The 20,884-nt window shown below is 33.5% G+C and overlaps 1 protein-coding gene across 4 annotated transcripts in view; it reads right to left on the bottom strand.

The window, feature by feature from the left end:
* The window catches only part of SCAP (SREBP cleavage activating protein), a 28,496-nt gene that overhangs the window by 4,050 nt on the left and 3,562 nt on the right, over positions 1-20,884 (bottom strand). Inside the window, exons 2-20 of one of the 4 annotated variants that reach the window (XM_088264243.1) lie at positions 19,808-19,990; positions 18,405-18,556; positions 16,858-16,977; positions 16,146-16,254; positions 15,128-15,314; positions 14,697-14,842; positions 13,088-14,613; positions 12,228-12,399; positions 11,294-11,381; positions 11,015-11,175; positions 8,637-8,719; positions 7,727-7,773; positions 7,334-7,497; positions 6,739-7,231; positions 5,954-6,098; positions 5,723-5,872; positions 3,931-4,052; positions 1,811-1,958; positions 44-189 (exon numbers count right to left, since the gene is read on the bottom strand). In XM_088264243.1, the coding sequence (XP_088120369.1) occupies positions 44-189; positions 1,811-1,958; positions 3,931-4,052; positions 5,723-5,872; positions 5,954-6,098; positions 6,739-7,231; positions 7,334-7,497; positions 7,727-7,773; positions 8,637-8,719; positions 11,015-11,175; positions 11,294-11,381; positions 12,228-12,399; positions 13,088-14,613; positions 14,697-14,842; positions 15,128-15,314; positions 16,146-16,254; positions 16,858-16,977; positions 18,405-18,556; positions 19,808-19,929 (4,281 nt within the window). In that variant the 5' untranslated portion in view covers positions 19,930-19,990. The remainder of the gene's footprint in view (positions 1-43; positions 190-1,810; positions 1,959-3,930; positions 4,053-5,722; positions 5,873-5,953; positions 6,099-6,738; positions 7,232-7,333; positions 7,498-7,726; positions 7,774-8,636; positions 8,720-11,014; positions 11,176-11,293; positions 11,382-12,227; positions 12,400-13,087; positions 14,614-14,696; positions 14,843-15,127; positions 15,315-16,145; positions 16,255-16,857; positions 16,978-18,404; positions 18,557-19,807; positions 19,991-20,884) is intronic. The other 3 variants (XM_088264246.1, XM_088264244.1, XM_088264245.1) reach the window with 3 other exon arrangements.

Here is a 20,884-nt window from a genome sequence, read left to right as displayed (position 1 = left end):
CTCGTATTTACAAACGTAAAATTAGCATATGTTAGTTACTTACTATGTGAACTGAATTGAGGAGATGTCCTCTAAATCTATCCCAGACACAAAGCTTCTCATCTCCTCCGATGGAAATAACATATGAGGCTGTATATGTTATATTAGAGATGGGACCATCGTGGGCTTGTAAACTGTATACACACGCACCTGTAGATTCATTTTGAGAATAAATATTGCAAATAATAAAAATAAACCTATAAATAAGCCCCTTATAACCTAAAGCGGGGTCGGCACACTTTCTAGTGAGGAGTGAAAAATATTGTGCACACCAAATCTCAAAATATAAATAGAGCCGCAACAAATAAAATCATTGCAAAACACAAGTTTACCATCAGATCAGTATAATCAGCCCAACAAAATGATCCTCAGGAATTGTTGTTATTATGAAACATACTTTTTCTCAAACCACTTTTTAAAATTTTACTATTATGAAATTTTAAGTAAGAACTTGCTTCCAATTTATAAATGCTTGTAAATTATCTTGGATTGATTCCCTTATTGCCTTATACTTCATTTGATTCACAGAAGAGAATGTTCATCGCTGCAAATATGTAAAGAGACGCTAATTACAACATTTTGAGGGTGTCCAAATACTTGTTCACAAATCTAGATTATCTCCAATTATAGGAGTTATTTTTCATATTATTTTTTTGACGTTTCAACATAGATGAAGTATGGAAGTCTAGGCATTTATTTATTTTAGTGAAATAATAGTGATTTAAGAACTATGTTTCGAAATTGAACCATATATCGCTGGTTAAATGTCAAAGGGCCACATCACAAAAAAAATTAAACTCTTTATTACAAAAATGGTATGTAAACCGTCAACATTTTCATCTTCGAAAGGCACCCATGATTCTAGCGGAAATGGACATTTTTCTAGAAATGTCCATTTCATTTAGAATCAAGTTTTTTTAAATTTGAATAGTGTGGTTGTCAATCATGGGTAGAATTGGTCAATGTTACATGTGTGCAAAGTGATCACTTAAACCAGCCTTTGCTGGTCGTAAGCCCTGGAAATGCCCAGACTTCCATATTCTTCTTCGTCTATGTTGAGATATCAAAAATAATATAGAAAGATGCTTATGAAGAGTCGCATGCGCCTTGCAAGACGAGGTCAGCCGACCCCTGGTCTAGGCACTGGGCACATAGAGCTCTTGTCCTAAATATATTTTTATAAATATACCCATTGTTGAGTTAGATTATAATTGCATAATGAGGCGGCTTAAATTAATAAATCTTAGTGATAGAAGGGTAATTACTGATCTGGTCCTGTTATATAAAATTTTAACAATTTTTTGGACAGCCCTGATCTCCTAAATCAAATAAAGCTTGGCGTGGGTCTAAGAGGTACTAGGCAAAAATCGCAGTATTTGTACATAATGCAAACTATGCCATGTTCTCTCCGATTCCGCGGCTTCACATGTTAGCCAATGCTTTTGAAAGTATAGATTTATTTAATATATTGTTATTCTCCTTGAAATCTGTACTTTCTCAGCATTTCCTCTCCATGTTATAATGGATAAATTTAAACGTTGTGTTTCACTCTCTCTTGCTGCTTGCTGATAGTGTTTGAAGGAGACGTGTATTTACCAGTGCTTACTATTTGTTATTTTATTATAATTTTATGTTATAAGACTTTTTGTTTCTCTATTAGTGTATTCATTAGTGTATTTTTATATTAGATACTGTACAAATGTATTATCTTAAAGGCTTCAGCCGTTCAATAAATAAATATTAACAACAAATTAAATTTCTGTATTCTTACCAGTCAACAAGTCCCACACGCAAAGTTTCCCATCTTGTGATCCACTCCCGCAAACGGAAGGAGAAAATCGATCGATGAATATACACGTTATAGGGCCATAGTGACCATGTAACGTATAAAGCTTCAATAGACTGTCTATTGAAAACACCTGAAACAAATTAAGTTTTGAATGTTTAAGCATGCTTAAAAACCTGGAGCTCATGATATCTGTCAAAAAATAAAAATAAACAGAATATTTTGGATACACAATGCGCAGTCTAGTATTGCTTAATCCAAACCATACTCTAGAGTAAGGGTGGCAACCCGCGGCCCGCCAAGTGTCTATTTGTGGCCCGCAGAGCATTTCACACTTGTTTTCTTTAAGTGTTCATAAAACCACCTAAAGAACATTCTATCGTGCGTAGTTCGTATCATATCTCATATATAGAGGTATCTCATTACCGTGACAATTTCTTCTGTGGTATATTTGTGTTAACAAACAATCACAACATTTTGAATCGACTTTTAAATACACATTGATAAGAATACAAGCTGCTTTAACCGGCTGCTAGAGCGACTCAAAGTCAAAATACTATGTAAAAGCTAGTTTTGCAGTAGCCATGATACTAGCAAAAAATCTAGTGAAATGGTTAAGGAATGTTTGGAGAGCATCTTTAAAATTCTGTATCCAGAAAACAAAACGGAATTTGTTTTATGGTCCGGTAAGAAATCTCATTTCTAAAATCTGGCCCGGCTGCTGACAAGGTTGGCCACCTATGCTCTAGAGAAAAGTGGGAGGAAGAAACATTAGCTAGACTGGTCCGGGAAAATCCAAAAGTGGGCGATTCCCCTTTGCCAGTAGCCATGTGCTTTATTTAAAATTATAAATAGTTACGTATAAAATAATCATAATAATAAAACCCTTATCCGCACCCCAATGGTGCATAGGGCACTGCGTCATATAAACGCAGTGTTATCTTGATCGTTTTGCACATGAAGGAAAGGTGATCAGCCCTCTGCTTTAGGTACCAGTCCAGGGTAATATTGAATAAATATTACAGTGAAAAAATCACTTATATTTATTTTACCCCCCTTGGAAATCGAACCCGGGACCTCTAGAACGGTAGCCGAGCGTGCTTACTATTACACTACGGAGGCGGACACATACGTATACCAAGCTCAATTTTTAATAGACCTTACAAATAAATTATTAAGTGTGTGTTCTTAATTGTTATTGAAATGTGAGTTCATTATAAAATGGAAGACTAGAGCAGGGGTCTCCAAAATTTCCAGCCTTAGGGCCACACTGATCACTCCAAGTTCCAAGGGTTAAAAGTTTCCTGCCATTGTTTATAATTTGTAGACTAGTCCCCGAGTACGCGCCCTTAGCAAGCACACACTTACTAAATTCGCTAGTTCAATTATTATCGTGGTGTTAACATTTGGTGGTTGCACCCGGAAATGGGTAGTGATAGTACCCTCTATCCACCACTAACAGATAACGCTAGTAATACCTTTTTTTTTGCGAATAACCTCGTTGTTTCGAGAAGTTCTGGTGTATTCCACTCACTTCTAGATGGCAGTAATTTGAATATAAAAAAGCTAGCGGCGCGACTGCGAATCAGTCCACCTAGGAAAAGCGAAGGAAGTGAAACTGTGTTGTGAAACAAAGTAGTGCGTAACTCCTCAAAATGCGTTTGTGCTTGTTTAAAACACATCAATGTAACAGTATTTGGATTTGACTTAATTTTTTTAAAAAGTTATAGTACAGTAAATGCAGAAAATTCAAAGATCAATCGAACTTGAGTATTTGAACAATATTTCGTAATTGAGTCCAGTAAGTTTTAAGCACTATGTTTGATTAGCAATAAAACCATAGCCGTTCTCAAAGAATGTAACATTAAAAGTCACTCAAATAGTACAGGAAGTTTGCACACAGAAAATTTTGAAGCTTTGAAACGTAGACTGAAATGCAGCAATCTTCATTTATGAAACTCAATAAAAATCAAAACAAACAGGAAAAAGAAGATATCGAACCTTCTGCTATGATAATATAATTTCATAGAATAATATTATATGCATTTTTATATGCATTTTAATAATTATTTTATTATTGTTAAACTAAAGGTACTCAATGTTACCTTGATTGTGTGGTCTTGACTACCAGTCAAAACTCTCAGGTCATCACACTCCAATACCGATATCGGTTGTTGGTGAGCTCTTAACATATCCAAGCGCACACAGCGTAGTCCTTCCGTTGACTCTGAAAAAACACATTTATTAGCTATAGCTCCAATTGAATTGAAATTATTCTTTATATTTGTACACCAGGTTTGTAACCTCAGAATTGCTGTTATCTTATACGTAGGACTACCATACATCTCGGTTTGATCGGGATTGTCCTGGTTTCAGGCACGGGTCCCGGTGTCCCGGTCGGTTTAGATTTTGTCCCGGTTTGCGCGAGCACTATCTATTTATCTATTCAGACGGTGCATTTCTTACATAGAATTATGGAAAAACAGTTTTGGTAGCGCTGAAATTTTTACATGGATTGGACCTCATCATGTACTAAAATGGAAATAAATAGATCTGCAGAAGCTATAAACGAAACACGCCAATCAGGTGAACGACAGCAAATTAATACTGAATCTTTTTGATGACCTGTCGCTCACAAAAACTTTTTTTGCATCAATAGTTAAATTAAATAATTGAAGAATGGAGTTAAACGACGATCCAAACTGAATATGTGAATAAATGGGTCCAATTATTCAAATATTTTGGCGAGCAACACAGTGATGCACTTAATCCGAGTAACCAGTGGAACCTCTCATAACGATCATGTGTCTAAAAAAATTACTCCCTTACCGAGTGATATTTCGCATAAATAGTTACAGAGAAAGGACGAGTCCCTTTTTCACGAAATTTACTTGTGAGCCGGAACTTCCACGCCGGGACGCGTGGTGGATAACAACAATATTGAAGAGTGAAAGAGGATAGTCCAGCTTACCACCGAAGAGCTTATGGAGTTGCATTGTGTTTCACAGCAAGAAATTATGGAGAAGAGTTTGTTAATGGAGGAGGTGGTGGATGTAGCAGAGCAACAATCTTCTAGCACAATAAGAGAAATGCTGAAAGCATGAGAAACTGTTACATTGTGCATTCAGAAGCATCACCTTAATAAGGAGGTGGCTATTCATCCTACGAATTTATTTAAGAATAATGGTGTGACACATTTTCAGTTAAAAAGTTTTCTAGTTAAAAAGAATTTATTATTTGTCATAAATTCCTTTTTTTTTAAAGTTTTTTTTATTTTTATTTTAGTTGTATTCGAAGTTTTTACACTCCTTAACAATTTATAAATAAATGTTAATAAAAGAATACACAAAAACATTTGTTGAAAAAATGTTTCACTTAAAGAATAAGATGCAGGAACAAATTATGAGAGGTTACACTGTATTAGTTTTTTTTCCCCTACCTGTCCCGGTTTAGAGCTTCATAATTTTGGTAAGCCTACTTATAGGTGACATCAAGTGTCATACGGTTTTTTTATAGGTTTGACATCTGTCAACAAAAATTAGTGCATATTAACATCAACAATATGCAGCAAAGTACTTTTTTGCGTGGTAAACATGTCGAATTTGGCGCCGATGAAAGTTGATGTACGGGAAATTACGCTTTGCTACGTCAACTGCAAGAAATCTGCTGCCTATTCGCATAAAATGCTTGTGGGGACCTAAGCCGACAATACCTCATGGGAAAGGATATGCCGATATTGATTTGATATATTCAGCGAAGGCAATTTTGACTTGAGCAACCAGAAATGAGAAATTCGTCAAAAAAAGTTTTAAGATACTAAATTTTCATATTTTTTAATTTTTTTTTTCTTTGTTAAGGTTACAGACCTGGTATTTCATCAAAATAGATATTATTTACCTTCATTTTTTAATGAAAATGCAGTGAACTCCTGATTCATTGTGTAATTGCATTTTCTAAATAGGTTAGATGAAGATTTCTGCGTAAATCTATTATAAACATTTCCACCGTTTATTGATATAGATTCCGCTGAACCAGTTCGAACATGAGCTGAAAATTACATAAAAATACATTTGTTTTATCTTTTATTAGTGATTATACTGTATAACCTTATTGTATGAGGGTTTTTACTTTTTTTCTTTGATGGATTTGAAGAGTGACGGAGCTGCAAAAGATCTAAGTGTCCACTAAGACGAGCTGCAATGAGAATCAATTTTTCTCCGAAAACGAGGCGAACATGACTCACTCCTCCGCTGTATCCATCGTCAAATATACACTGAAAAATAAAACGTATATTTTATTACCTAATACAGGGTGCAACAAAATTAATCACCCTACCAGAAGATGGCAAAATTTTTGAGTCGTACACAATCATATTCGAAATTTGTGAACTAGAAAGCTACAGTATACAAAAAATGATAAAACGGGCACAAATGTCTATCAACACTGGTGGCAGATTTTAGGGGTTTCCGCAGGGGTAGGCAGAGATATTAGAACGCCATACCACTCTGTCTTTGCAAACATTCTTTGCCTCTTCTACGTTTATGCATCTCCTCATATATACCCGCCGATTATTACGACTCCTAACCTGACCACTTTCAAGTATTTGGCATACCTGATCGTGCCATATTTTACTCAGTCTTCCTCTGCTCCTTTTTCCAATCACATTCGCCTCATAAATTTGTTTTACAGTTCTTTCCTCACTCATTCGTTCTACATGTCCAAACCATCTCAACACACCTTTCTTAATTTTATCGATAGTGCTTATCTCAGCATTGCATTCCTTCCTTATTTCACCTTATTTTGATAATTCCATGTTCTCAAATGAATTTGTAAAAATTAAAATGATATTTCCATTTGGATATTGTCGGTGCTGAGAAGGACATGTTTTAAATTAAGAATTGCAAAAAAAAAACCTTTAATTTTCCTGTTGAGGCTTCCCAAAATTCTAGTCTTCCATTGGAACATCCGACAACTATAATGTCTTCCATCAGGTCCATGCACCAAATAGCAGAAGGAGATACAAAACTCGAATCATCGGGGATTTTGTCCTGAGAATCACTACCGCTAGTCGAGTTGGAATTACCCAAATGAGATGACTGGCTATATTGCTTGGACGATTTTATAAATCTCATAGAAGGTAGTTGATTATTAATCGAATCTGTTGATTTACTAGGCGACATGTTCTCACTGTTCAAAAATGAAACATTCTTTCTAAAATGTTCTTTACATTCTTCGCTTGGCTTTATGATATCACTCATTAAATGTGCATCCTTATCCATTTGCAAAGAGTTGCAGTTTTTTAAATTTGTTTCCTGCTGTGATGAAGTGTCCCGCTGTAAGGAAAACATATTTTTGTTTTCCAGAATATGTGATGATTTTTTATCTAGGCTGCCTTCGTACAGATTTCTGAAAATAAAATGATTATTAAAAGACATGGAGCAAAAAAAATATAATTATAATATATATGGTTACATAGACATATAATATATATGGTAACATGACACATACCTGTATTGTGATGCGAATTCAAACATGGTTTTTTCCTTTTCTGTGACTGACGAATATTGGTGCTGGCTTTTGGCTTTGTTAAGGTTTGAGATATTCTTAAAATCAAACGTTGATTGCGCCAACCTGTTTGGCTTGCTGTTTAGTACACACATATCATCTGAAATCTAAGTTAATAAATAAATTAAATGAAAATTTAACGTATTAAATTATTTATCATATAAAAGTCTACATGTTTTATACATTAATGTATATATACTTTTATTCATATATATATATATATATATATATATATATATATATATATATATATATATATATATATATATATATTTGTGTGTATATATAAATATGGGTATATATTTTATAAAAGTATTTATATAAACACATCCTTACCATTTGTTTGTTACCATCATATTGTGAAATATTACCATCATTTTCAGCTGGAAAAAAAGAGGTTTTGTGAGATGAATTATATTTTACAAAGTTTATAATTTATTACGTAATAGTTACTTAGTTTGCTAACGTTAATAGTCGCTAACAACAGGCGCTGTAGCGTAATTGGGCAGACGCTCGTTCAATCGCGGTGTCGCGGGTTCAATTCTCGCCAAGTGCAAAATAAATTCAAGACAGATTTATTTTCAATTGGTCTGGGTAATAAACATATTCTCATCATATTATTATCAATGAGATATATATACGAAGGAGAAAGATAAAGAAGATTCTGGATGTATCTATTCTTAAATATTATGTAGCCTGATTTTATGTTTGCCTTGAATAACTGGACACAGAATACGTTATAGACGACGCTTGAATATCAAAGGACATAATATATGGACGTCTTCGTAAAGTAAAAATAATTCATCAAAAGTTAACGTCTGTAAACATGACTTCATGTTTAAGATGTCTATAAACAATAATAATAATAAAACCCTTATCCGCACCCCAATGGTGCATAGGGCATTGCGTCATATAAACGCGGTGTTATCTTGATCATTAACACATGAAGGAAAGGTGATCAGCCCTCCGCTTCAGGTACCAGTCCAGGGTAATATTGAATAAATATGACAGTGAAAAAATCACTTTTATTTATTTTACCCCCTTTGGGAATCGAACCCGGGACCTCCAGAACGGTAGCCAAGCGTGCTGACCATTACACTACGGAGGCGGACAAGGTACGAAGATATCTGACCACAGGAAGGAGCTTGCCAACGATGTGACAATGCGAAAAAGCCCATAGATAACAAGGGATTAGATCTGAATATGCTTCACTTATTACTTTGTGTGTATTTACAATACAATTTACCTTCATCATGACTGAAGAATTCACTTTTGTTGACTTTCTCAGAATGTAATTTGGTGTAAGCTTCATTTTGAAGTTCAAAAAACCTATACAAAGATTTAAGGTTAAATTAGACATGAGTAAAAAGAATATAACAATAAAATATTTGTTTAGAAAAAGGGTTTGAACAAAATTGAAATCTGATTATTTAAAATTGTTTACGGAAGGATTTTTTCACACCTACATTATAAATTTTGTAGTTTTAGAGATATAATATTTATTAGCTAGCATTAAGCAGAAAGAAGCCAGTCCAAACAATTAGAAATGTAAACGAAATGAGTTAACCCTTCTCTTATGGTGCTAAAAACTTCCGCGTGCACCGGTGATATGTATTTTGTCCACCACATGAAAATGTGATTTAAAAACGGGAAAAATGTAAATATTCCTAAACGTTGCTTTTATTGAGCATAGTTCAAGTTGAAATGTATCAATATACAATGTTATGTAAGGTCTGGTAAGTACATCATAATTGCCACCGTAGCTAGTGTAGCGACACGACCACCCCAAACCACGACCCAACTGCCCAACTAAAATGAGATCGTCGAAAATAGTATGAAGCCGCGTGGGCGTATACGTAAAGTACAGCACACACGCACACTCTGAGAAACTTTTGTGTATTGGTGATTCTATCCATAATTTTTTTACAATATATTTATTTCGTTGCTGCAAAAGAATAAGTTTATATTATATTACTTTTATGTAACACGTAAAAGTATTATGGAGGAATACAAACATTCTGAGCCCGTATCTACTATAATTTATATTGATATTCACATTTTTAAAGTCGAGTTTTAGTAAATACATATCACCGGGAGGGGAAGATTAAGGCGACATAAAAAAACTAACAATATATGAGAATTTTAGAATTAAAGTGCAAAAGATATAATTTAAAACAGAAATATTAGTTATAGTTACTAATTAGTGCTAGTAAGTTAACCGCCCTACACATATGAGCGTACGTGATATGCGCGGTTTTGCTTTACCATTCCGCAGTAACCCGTATGACCTACGCGCTAAGAGAAAAGATATCTGTTCCAAAAATATTTAATGCGTACCGGATACACTGACAAATTTTTGTCAGGTGTCATACCTGACAATATTCTGTGACAACAAATGTTGTGATGTTTTTGCTTGTTTATAAAGATATTTCTAAAAATAACCCGAAGGTAGGTGTTTAATGATATGTTTTGTACTGAAGAAGATTATTTATGCATGCAAATAAACTTCAAATATTCATAATTATGTCAATCATTCATAACTTCGTGTATTTATATCCGTGGAAGAAAATAAACACAAGGGAAAGAAATTTATTTTTCATGCTTAAGGGGATATTCGCAAAACTCATTCGCTGGCCAACTGCTGAGAATTATATGGTTTTGAAATGAAAAGTTGTTGAAAGGTAATGAGTTAAAAGTTTTTGTCCGCATCCGTGGTGTAATGGTCAGCATGTTTAGCTACCGTGCTGGAGGTCCCGGGTTCGATTCCCAGGGGGGGATGAAAATAAATATTAGTGATTTAACACTGTAATATTTATTTTATATTACCCTGGACTGGTTCCTGAAGCGCAAGAGTGATCACCTTGCCTTCATGTAAGTAATGATCAAGATAACACTGCGTAAATTTGATGCAGTGCCCTATGCATTATTAGGTGCGGATAAGGATTATAAGTAATAATGAGTTAAAAAATATATAATATTTTTTATATGTTTATTTTAAAAAACAAAAAATATCCAATATACATTCTTTAAAAAAATGGGGCGTGAACAGATATCGCTCACTCCTTTCAAGAACATCATAAATCAAAAAACTTGATCTTTCAGGAGAACGTTTTTAAAGTTTAAAAATATAACACAATGTATTAAAAATAAAAATCAAGCCACTTGTTAAACTTTTTACTGTGCAATAGATCTTTTTAGGTAAAACTTGAAGGTTTTTTCTCCATTTGAAAAATTATAGTTTATTTTAAAAAAATAATCAAACAACACCTTTTTTTCAAAATGCAAAAACAACACTTTCTGCCCTGTAGGGAGTAAATATTTAGTTTACAATATGCCTCTTTTGCTGGGATATAGTACATTTTCTGGGCATTCTGAAAACATGCACAACTGAAAACTGACGATTTTTGATTTATGACGTTCTTGAAAGGAGTGAGCGATATGTGATCTCTCCAGTGGTCTCCGGTGGAATAAATTCTGTGTTAGTTGGAATATCCCCTTAAGCATTAACTTATTTTGAGTGTCATCAACCTAAATATTCACTTGTAATGTAAACTGAAATTAAAATATGCAGATTCTTTGAAAAGACTTAATTTAATTCCAAATATGATAAAAGAATAAACTTACATGTGTCTATTGATATTGGTAATCATATCTCCGTTAGAATTGTCCCATACTTTGATTGTGCCTTGCAAACATGAACTTATCACCCTTTGGCCATCCGTCACTAAACACTCCACTTCTTGGTTGTGTCCAGCGACCACTATCGGAACAGCTTGCATGACAATCTGAAAGCAGAAGCAAAAAGGGTGTCCCAAAATGTTGGTCCCCATTTTATGTACACCTAAGAATGCAGCCATGTAATTTGGTTAACGAATTTCGATAAATGTGTAAATTTTTGCTAACCTGTAAAGCCTGGCGATTTTTCGATGACTTTTTTTCATCTTTTGTCCAGCTACTTCGCCATTCAGCGTAATTTCTAGTACAAACACACCTTTGAAATAAAAAAAATCATATATAAGAGTATGAAAATTAATATCAATATTAGTATTCATATTTTGACAGAGTCATCTGTGAATAAAGCAATAGTTGCTCAAAATTTCACATACAACAAATTGTGGATAGAGGAAATGTAGTATACCAGTATTAATCAAGTAACTTCCTGTTCAAGTTTAAGTTTCAGAGTAAGCAATATAATCTTCAAAACTTTATTCGCACCCCAATGGTGCATAGGGCACTGCATCATATAAAAACAGTGTTATTTTGATTGTTAACACATGAAGGAAAGGTGAGCCCTCCGCTTCAGGGTAATATTAAAAAATATTAGAGTGAAAAAATCACATATCGCTCACTCCTTTCAAGAACGTCATAAATCAAAAATCGTCAATTTTTAGTTGTGCATGTTTTCGGAATGCCTATAAAATGTACTATATCCCAGAAAAAGAGGAATATTTTTTAACTTAATATTTACCCGCTACAGGGCAGAAAGTGTTATTTTTGCATTTTAAAGAAAAGGTATTGTTTAATTCTTTTTTTTAATATACCAAATATTTTCAAATAGAGAAAAAACCTTCAGGTTTCACCTAAAAAGATCTGTTGCACAGTAAAAAGTTCAATAAGTGGCTTGATATTTATTTTTAATACATTGTATTATATTTTTAAGCTTTAAAAATGTTCTCCTGAAAAATCAAGTTTTTTGATTTATGACGTTCTTGAAAGGAGTGAGCGATATATTTATATAACCTCCCCCTGGGAATGGAACCCGAGACCTCCAGAACAGTAGGCGAGCATGCTGCACTACGGAAGCGGACAAGCAATATAATAAATGTAATATAATTACCTATATAAAACCACCATCATGTAAGCAATAACCAACGAACTGACAGTACACAACATCGTAAGCAGAAAGACCTCCATGGGAGAAGTCGGATAATATGGTAATTCAGATTCTGAATGAGAGTTGGCCTGACCATGGAAATAAGGAAGTTGTATAGAGTCATCGATTTCAAAATCTGAAAATGAATGATACATTTTAAATAGACTGTTTGTGTATCTGCCAATTGTAATATCCTTATTTTGAAATTCCTCACTGACCCAAATTATCTGAAAACTAGGGTTATTATGTAGTGATATCTACTCGAAAGTAAATGAGTATGCAAATGACAGATTTCACTTTTAATCAAAATACCAGCCTTAAGATCCAAACAAATGTTATAGTTTAAGATCCACCGGAAAAAAATAATTATTTTATATAAAACCAAATTAACAACATTTTGAGTGTGTCCAAATCCTTGGAGTTATTTTTTAAAATTATTTTTTGACATCTCATCAAAGATGAAGAAGAATATGGAATTCTGGGCATTTACGGGGTCGTCAGATCCGCAAATGCTTAGACTTCATCTTTGATGAGATGTCAAAAAATAAAACCAAATTAATGCTGTGCAAAAAATGATGTTTTTTTTTAGTAACAGCTTGAACATTATGTAAATCACGAACATTGTACCACTGTGGTATATGTTACAGGTAATAAATCAAATATTGTAACAAAGGATTCAATCAACGTGTGGTAATACAATACCAATTTGGTGCCTGATGACCTCATTGAACCAAGTTTACATACGCACTATTAACATTAATAAAGTTTATAAAGAAAAGCCAAAAACTTAAAATAAGTATGTCAGAATCGTTTTTTAACAGTACCTGTAAAGTCTAGAGGATCTAAAGCAGCTGCCAAGGCATTCCATCGTGATGGAGGAAGAAAACTATCCTTTTCTGCAGGATTATGGACTGCAGCAGCCATGTCGGGAGTCACACGGTGCCGGAGAAGCAGCGGGGGCAGCACTGCTATGTAGCGACCGCATATTGATATGTTGTATTGGGACAGCACTGACGACCAATGGAATTCCGACATCCTCCTCCAAGGTTGAGAATAGGCAAAGTTTTTTAGAGAAAAGAACTGGAGAGTTTTGTTTAAAAATTCCGAATTGAAGTCTACGCTTGTCAATAAAGGGTTGGACGAGTTAGTAAATGGCGTATAATTAAGTAGGCTGTGATTAATGTCATCAGATATATTATATGTGTCCTTTGACTGACCAACTACAGAATTGCCAGGTTTCTTGCTATTGACAGCGCTCTCAGCTTTCCCCCCAGGTTTTGAGAATCCTGGATTAGAGGTGTGATGACTTTTGCTGTGTTCATTTGGAAATCCCATACTTTCACTAAAGAATAATGTCTCCACAACTCCCGAACTGTAAATAATCATAGATATCCAGACTACCATCCAAACCATAAACGCCCGTTGGAAGAATCTTGTTCTCGCCCAAATGTTGACAATCCTTATACGTTTAGGAACTTTTGTGTCTGACTTTACTGAGTTTTCAGCAGCAACATTCTGAAAGTCATTGACTACAACATCTGTATACATGTTGCTTACTAATCCATTCAACTTGGGGTGTGATTTAGACCTGGCCATAGATGGTGTTTGAATATTATTTTCGGACAAAAAATCAATTGGCTTTAATCTTTTCTTCTGATCTTTATTAAAGTCCTGATTGACATATTTTCCTGGGCCGACATAAAACTCAAAAGATGTCGGTGGGTCTCGGGATAATTCTTTTCTTTTAATGTCTATTCCAAGAACAGTTACAAAGAAAAACATTTGTAATAGAAAATCAGCTAATAGACTCACAATCATGAATATACTAAATTGTTGTATCACAGCGACAAATGTAAACAAGCTTATTGTAAGAATGGTTATTTCAGTCAGCAAATTTTTGGTTATTGACCAACCCTCTTTACTCAGTCCTTGTGCAAGACGTATCTTCACGTCGAGTTTCGAGTCTATTGACATAACACTTTTGGTCAATACAAATACATTTTCCAAGCCAACGAGAATCACGAGATACGGGAAGATTTCTTTTCCTTGGAAACTTAATGTAAGACCAAAAAAAAAACAAAATCCAATGGACATGATTAGACTAGCTGCCACGGAGGCTACGGCTGAAATAGCCAATCCCACTTTTGATTTCACAAACTCTATTTTCCTCACTGAGAAATATATATAAAGAAAGAGTCCAAAGAAAGATAAGCATAAAGGAACAAATTCGTAATAGTTAAATTCAGCAGGGTAATAAATTAAGTTAATCTCCATTGAATTCAGAGATCGGTCCACTTTCTGTTGAGTTGGATAAATGGATAAAAGCTTTTCTTTTAAAGACTCGATGTACCTAAAATAAAATAAAAAATTCATACAACTATTTAATTCTGCATTATATTGAAAATGAAAAAAAAATGTTAAATCATTTCTTACCCTTCATGCAGCTGGTTAAAAACCAATGTGATGGCATATTGTATGGTGCGAGTTCTAGCTCGTAGTGGATATCGTTTGATTCCAGTATCCTTCATTTGCATCCCAAAAACCATATCTGCCATGGAAACTTTTCCTTTTTGTAAGTTCTTAAAAAAAAACGATAATAATTAGAGTATAGTACTTAACTACTATCTATGGTACTTAAGTTAAACGGATTATAAATTATGCATTTCTTCAAATAAATATACTTATAGGGTCTTTGGAAAGGATTGCGGCCAAGCTAAGTAAGGAATTTGTAATAAAGGGAAGCTGCGGTGGCTATCTGGCAATATTATTTTCCATACATTGTGGCATAAAGCCTATCTCAAGAGCTTCTAAAATAACACTGTTACAAATAAGACTTGTTTTTGACAAATAAAACAGATTTATACCTGGTAATTGAATACAGTTCCTACTATATTTGTATCCAAAGAAAACTTTTCCAAGTTTTGCTGCCAAAGGTTTGCTGGTGATAAAACAAGGCAACTATACTCAGGTAAAATCGGTGAGGCTTTATGAGCTGCAGAATTTCTCTTTACATTTTCCACATGGTAACAAATATGTCCTAGGTTAGTACCCCTGGAAAAAGAAATGCTTATTTTTAAAATGGTATTTCATAAAACGAAATGTAGTTTCCTGCGAAGTATACAGCAAGGTGAATAAATCAGTGTCGGATTTCACTGTTAACCTTTTAACTGCCGGAAGGTACATGTACGGCGGAACACAGCACGCCGCAAATTTTACGACAAAAATAAAACCTTCTAAACATATCGTTATTAAAAGTGTAATAAAGTTTATTTATAAAATTTACCAAATAAATGAAGAGAGCGCCAGTCATGTAGTCATATGTCCATAATCATAAAATTAATTGTTCATGGTGCAGGGTTGTCACAAAATATGTCATAGAAAATATGAAAACTAAATTATATATAAAGTTATTATGAATAATTTTATTCAACAGAAATAAAAATCAGAACAAAAATAAAACAGAATAAAAATCAATAAAAATAAAAATCACGAAATAAAACTGTACTCTGTAGACGAAAAATTATTTACACAAAACATCGATAGCAATTTGGGGATTATTGGACAACCCTGAGCGTCATCAGTTGTTCCGACAACAAAGCTTTCTTTAATTTACGTTTAAAGTGGTAAAAATAAATTCTGTTTCAATTCTAAGTATGCAAAGATATTCTCAATAGATGTCACTATTTGTTCAATATATTTGTACATTTAAAATAATTGATTGTCTTTAGTAAAAGCCCAAGCCCATTTAAAACGGCGCATCTTAAGACATAATTTCTGTATGAGCGGCGCTCCGTTCACAGAAAATTATGCGTCTTAAGATGCTTTTGGCAGTTTAACAGGTTAATAGCTTTAATTTTGTTTAAAAAATATAATTTATATTACGTCTTAGGAAATTGATGATTTCTAATGAGATCGACCACTCTGAATACTTCTTGGAGGGGAGCTCGAAATGCATCACTCAGTTTGAGCTCTTCTCGCCATGGCCACACTCCTAAAATAAATACACGTGTTAACAACACAGTAATCACTCAATATTTGCTTCTTTTTCATTCAATATTCAATATTAGGGTGTCAATGAAATTTTGCAAATTTGTTAAATATTGGATAATATGGTCACTTTGGTAATATCTATGCATTTATTTATAGATTTGGCGTTTAATTTGTAGAACTCCATTTTAATTTATATTGAATGTTAAAATCAAACAATGAACTCAACATTTAATATATAAATATCTATGCAGTTGAAAATTCAAGATTTGCTTGGTAAAATTGACAAATTATTAACTATGTTTTATTATTATCAGTGTATTGTTGGTGTTTGAAAATGACATTGCGTGTCATATTGTTTATCAATTAGTGGTATTATCCAAGAAAATGATAATTTTTAAATTAATAAATATATTTTTAGAAAGGTCAAGATTAAAGTGTCGATTTGCAGTTTCGCTATACGATAAGTTTTGTAGAAATTACTGAGGAAATTAATTCACTCTTTTGCGCTTTGAAGATTAGTATATCCCTTTTCTGGCCTGAAAGAGGGAACACATGTAACATTGAAATTGATACTATAATTAGTTTATATTTTGGTTATTGTCACCTGTTTTTAGAATAATTTGTTGTATGTAGACAAGAGGAACATCTTTGGCCCAAATGTACGGTAGGTTTGAAGTTTCATTCATAATGTGTGACAGTTTAAAGGCTTTCGAAGGTTGTTTACCTGAAACATCATGTCACATAACAAAGATTCTTCTATCTCGCGCATGTTATATTTTTACAACATTTTGAGTGTGTCCAAATACTTGTTCACAAAATCTGGATTATCTCCAATTACAGGAGTTATTTTCATATTATTTTTTGACATCTCATCAAAGATGAAGAAGAATATGGAAGTCTGGGCATTTACGGGGCTTACGACCGTCATAGGCTGGTTTGAGTGATCACTTTACACACGTGTAACATTCACCAATTCTACCCATTAATTATAAGCTTAATAATAAAAATGAAAATAGTATTTTCTGGCGTTTCTCATGTGTGTGATTATAATCCGGGATTCGGATCTCACATACTAATATAAGAGTTTCTGCTTAATAAAAAGCTTCTTTACATCTCACCAATAGATGTCTCTAGTGAAGTTTTAGTGATTCATGAACAAGGTTTCTAAATTGGTTCATATATATAGAACTTCCAAGAATTTGAGTAGTGTGGTTGTCAATAATGGGTAGAATTGGTGAATGTTACACGTGTGTAAAGTGATCACTCAAACCAGCCTATGACGGTCGTAAGCCCCGTAAATGCCCAGACTTCCATATTCTTCTTCATCTTTGATGAGATGTCAAAAAATAATATGTTATATTTTTATTTGATACAGTTGGACCTCTCGTAACGAGTTTAATTCATTCCAGCATCTTACTCGATAAGCGAAACACTGGTTAAGCGAAACATTTTTCCCATACAAATCAATGTCAAATACGATAATGCGTTCCAGGCCGAAAGAAAATTTTAAAATATTTTTGTAACGTTTATTCAAATAAAATTACTTATAAATTGTTCAGGAGTTAAAAACTAATTTAGATTTGAAAAATAATGTAAATACAAATATGAATTTAAAAGAAATAATTAATCCCTTTTGACTAGAAAACTGTTTTAAGACATTTGTTTTTACCGATGCTTTTAAAATTTGGCAAAAATGTGTCACAGCATTATCATTGAATACATTTGTAGCACGAATGGCCACCTGGCACATGGCACATACGATGCAATAGTTTCCTATGCTGTCAGTATTTCTCTTATTGTGCTAGAAGATTGTTGCTCTGCTACTTCTACCTCCTCCATTAACAAGCTCTTCTCCATAATTTCTTGCTGTGAATTAACTCCATAAACTCTTCGGTTGTCAGCTTGACTATGCTCTTTCACAAGGTCTTCAATATCGTTGCTATCCGCGTTGAGTCGCCGCGCGGAAGTCAAAAGTGAATTTCGTGGAAAGGGGACTCGTCCTTTCTCGTTATGCAAAATATCGCTCGGTAAGGGAGCCACTTTTTTTTGCTTGTTATGCAAACTACTCGTTTTGAGAGGTTCCACTGTATTTTAAAAATAAACTAGTATAGTCAGGCGTAGATTCTATCAATAATAAGAAAATAGACAAACCAAATATGAAATTAATGTTGGAATTACTTTTCTGGTGATTTCCAAACAACGTGCTACCAGTATCATTGTTGATTACTGGAGATACTGAATTATAAGGCAGAGATATTTTCGTCGGAGTGCTTCCCGGCAAAGGAATGTTCAGAAGTGGATAACTGTAAAAACAAAATGATATAAAATATTAATAATAATTTAAAATATTTGATCAAAAATTTATAAATTATTTTGTGACCATAATAGTACAACTACAGCTTCATAAAAGTGCGTTACTTGCAACCGTGAGGGAACAAATTGAAATTATCAATGAAACTTATTTATTTTTTATTTTTAATAAAATTACAAAAATGAGATATTATTTTTCTTGACATTTCTTTAAGGTGAAGAGGTATCCGACTCTCCTCTTGGAAACTATTAAAAAATAATTGTATTTAAGTGTTGAATATTAACCTGTTAATCAGGGAGTTCACTTTTTATTAATGCAACGTACAACGGGTGCAAACTCTTTCACTAGGATGTGTCAATCACGCCCGGTGGACGTAAGACTATGAAATATATATTTTTTCGTTTATTTATATATAAATCACAAAGATAAATACAAAATTATAAACAAATAGAAAAGAATATAAAAAAAAATGGAATCATCAAATTTTGTTGGATACTTAAATTACGACTCCTGACCCGGCCGCTTTCAAGTATTTGACATACCTGATTGTGCCAGGTTTTCCTCGGTCTTTTTCTGCTTCTTTTTCCAACTACATTCGCTTCATAAATTTGTTTAACCATTCTTTCCTCACTCATACGTTCCACATGTCCAAACCATCTCAACACACCTTTCTTAATCTTATGGATAATACTTATCTCAGCCTTGCATTCTTTCCTTATATCATCATTCGAACATCTATCAAAAATCGTTTTGCCACACATTCGTCTGAGGGATCGCATTTCGACTGCATTCAGTCTGCTTTCATCCTTCTTTTGCCAACTCCATGCTTCACTTCCATACATGAGGGTTGGAACCAGAACTCAGTTAAAAAGGTTGGAATAATTTGTAAGTACGTGACTGTCACTGCTCACCCAGAAGACGTCTAACACTCTCACTAGCGAAATAATGCTGATTCCTTCCATGTCTTAAATTAATGTCTAGACATGTATGAATGACTAATTACCTTTTGTTGGAAAATATAGGTCCCACCCATTTCAGGGCGCAACAGATATTTCAACGACATATTTATATGTCCTACCCGATATTGTTAACGTTTGACGTATTTATATGTCCTGCCCGGTTAACAGCTCAACAAGCTAGATCAACCTGAATGTATTGAGGTTAATCAAGCTTGATTTAGTTTGTCACATACTACAGCAAACAGCTTAGTTATATAAAATCTAATTTAAAAAAAAATTCTTACCAGCATAATAAAAAGCTGATAATGGCCACAAATATCGTGACGATTGGGTGTGATGAACAGAACAAAGCGTGAGAGTAATAATATTGTGCTACTCGATCCGGCAAGCTAGGTCCTCCCATCATAGGTTCATTTCACATGGCGATCTGTGTACAAACAAGTGTTGTCATTATCGCATTGCCAACCCTGAAACAACAGATATTATATAATAAATAAAACAACAGCTCAATAGCTTTGTACACATTTATTTTATTTGACCAGCGACTGAATTTCGTAGTTACCAAAATTGTCAGATGGTCATAATTTTAAAAATGCTTTTAAATTTTTTTTTCAACATAAAAATATCCAAATAAAAAGCGATTAACAATACATATCTAATACTTCCCCTAAAAATTAACAACCTAGGTGAAGTGGCATGTTAGTTGTTCTTAATGGCATACAATATTAAACATTTAATGGCGCATTCAACTTAGTTTTAGACAAATTTAGTCAAGTAGATAAACAGCTGCAGTGAAACCTCTATTTATCGTTCCTTGAATAATCGTTTTCCAGGATGTGTTGTTTATTTCTTCTACCATGAATTCATTTCATACAAAAATAGATCGCATCGATTGTTTCTATATAACTATTAAACCCATTCATTGTTGAAATTACGCTGCATATTCAATATATTTTATCTATGTTCTTTACATTATTCTCAGTTTTCTCATTTATGTTGCATTTGATGACAATATTCTAAAGTGTGAGAAAATTATCGAAAGCTCGTGTGACGCAAGGTTGAAAATATAACAAAAGAGGTCAATATTAATTAAGAGGAGCCATATGTACCTTCATTTTCAGAAGCATGCACAATCTTTGAAAGATTGAACACTTTCTCCTACGCACATTCAATAACTGATGCCGAAAAAAATATTATTTGCAAAGCCGAAAATATACAGCTTACGGAAATAAAACAGTGGAAAAAACAAATGTCATTCACAGATTATTTACAATGCAATAAACTTTAATATTTTTTTGGTTCTGTTCAGCGCTGTATTTAAAATATATATATACATTATTTACATCTAAAACTTGTATTCT

This window comes from Brachycentrus maculatus, unplaced genomic scaffold, assembly GCF_059751285.1.
Source record: "Brachycentrus maculatus isolate JH-2025_06_01 unplaced genomic scaffold, ASM5975128v1 h1tg000221l, whole genome shotgun sequence".
NCBI classification, from domain to species: domain Eukaryota; kingdom Metazoa; phylum Arthropoda; class Insecta; order Trichoptera; family Brachycentridae; genus Brachycentrus; species Brachycentrus maculatus.
Note: the sequence above shows the minus strand (reverse complement) of the source record. Positions and strands in the feature narration are given on the sequence as shown.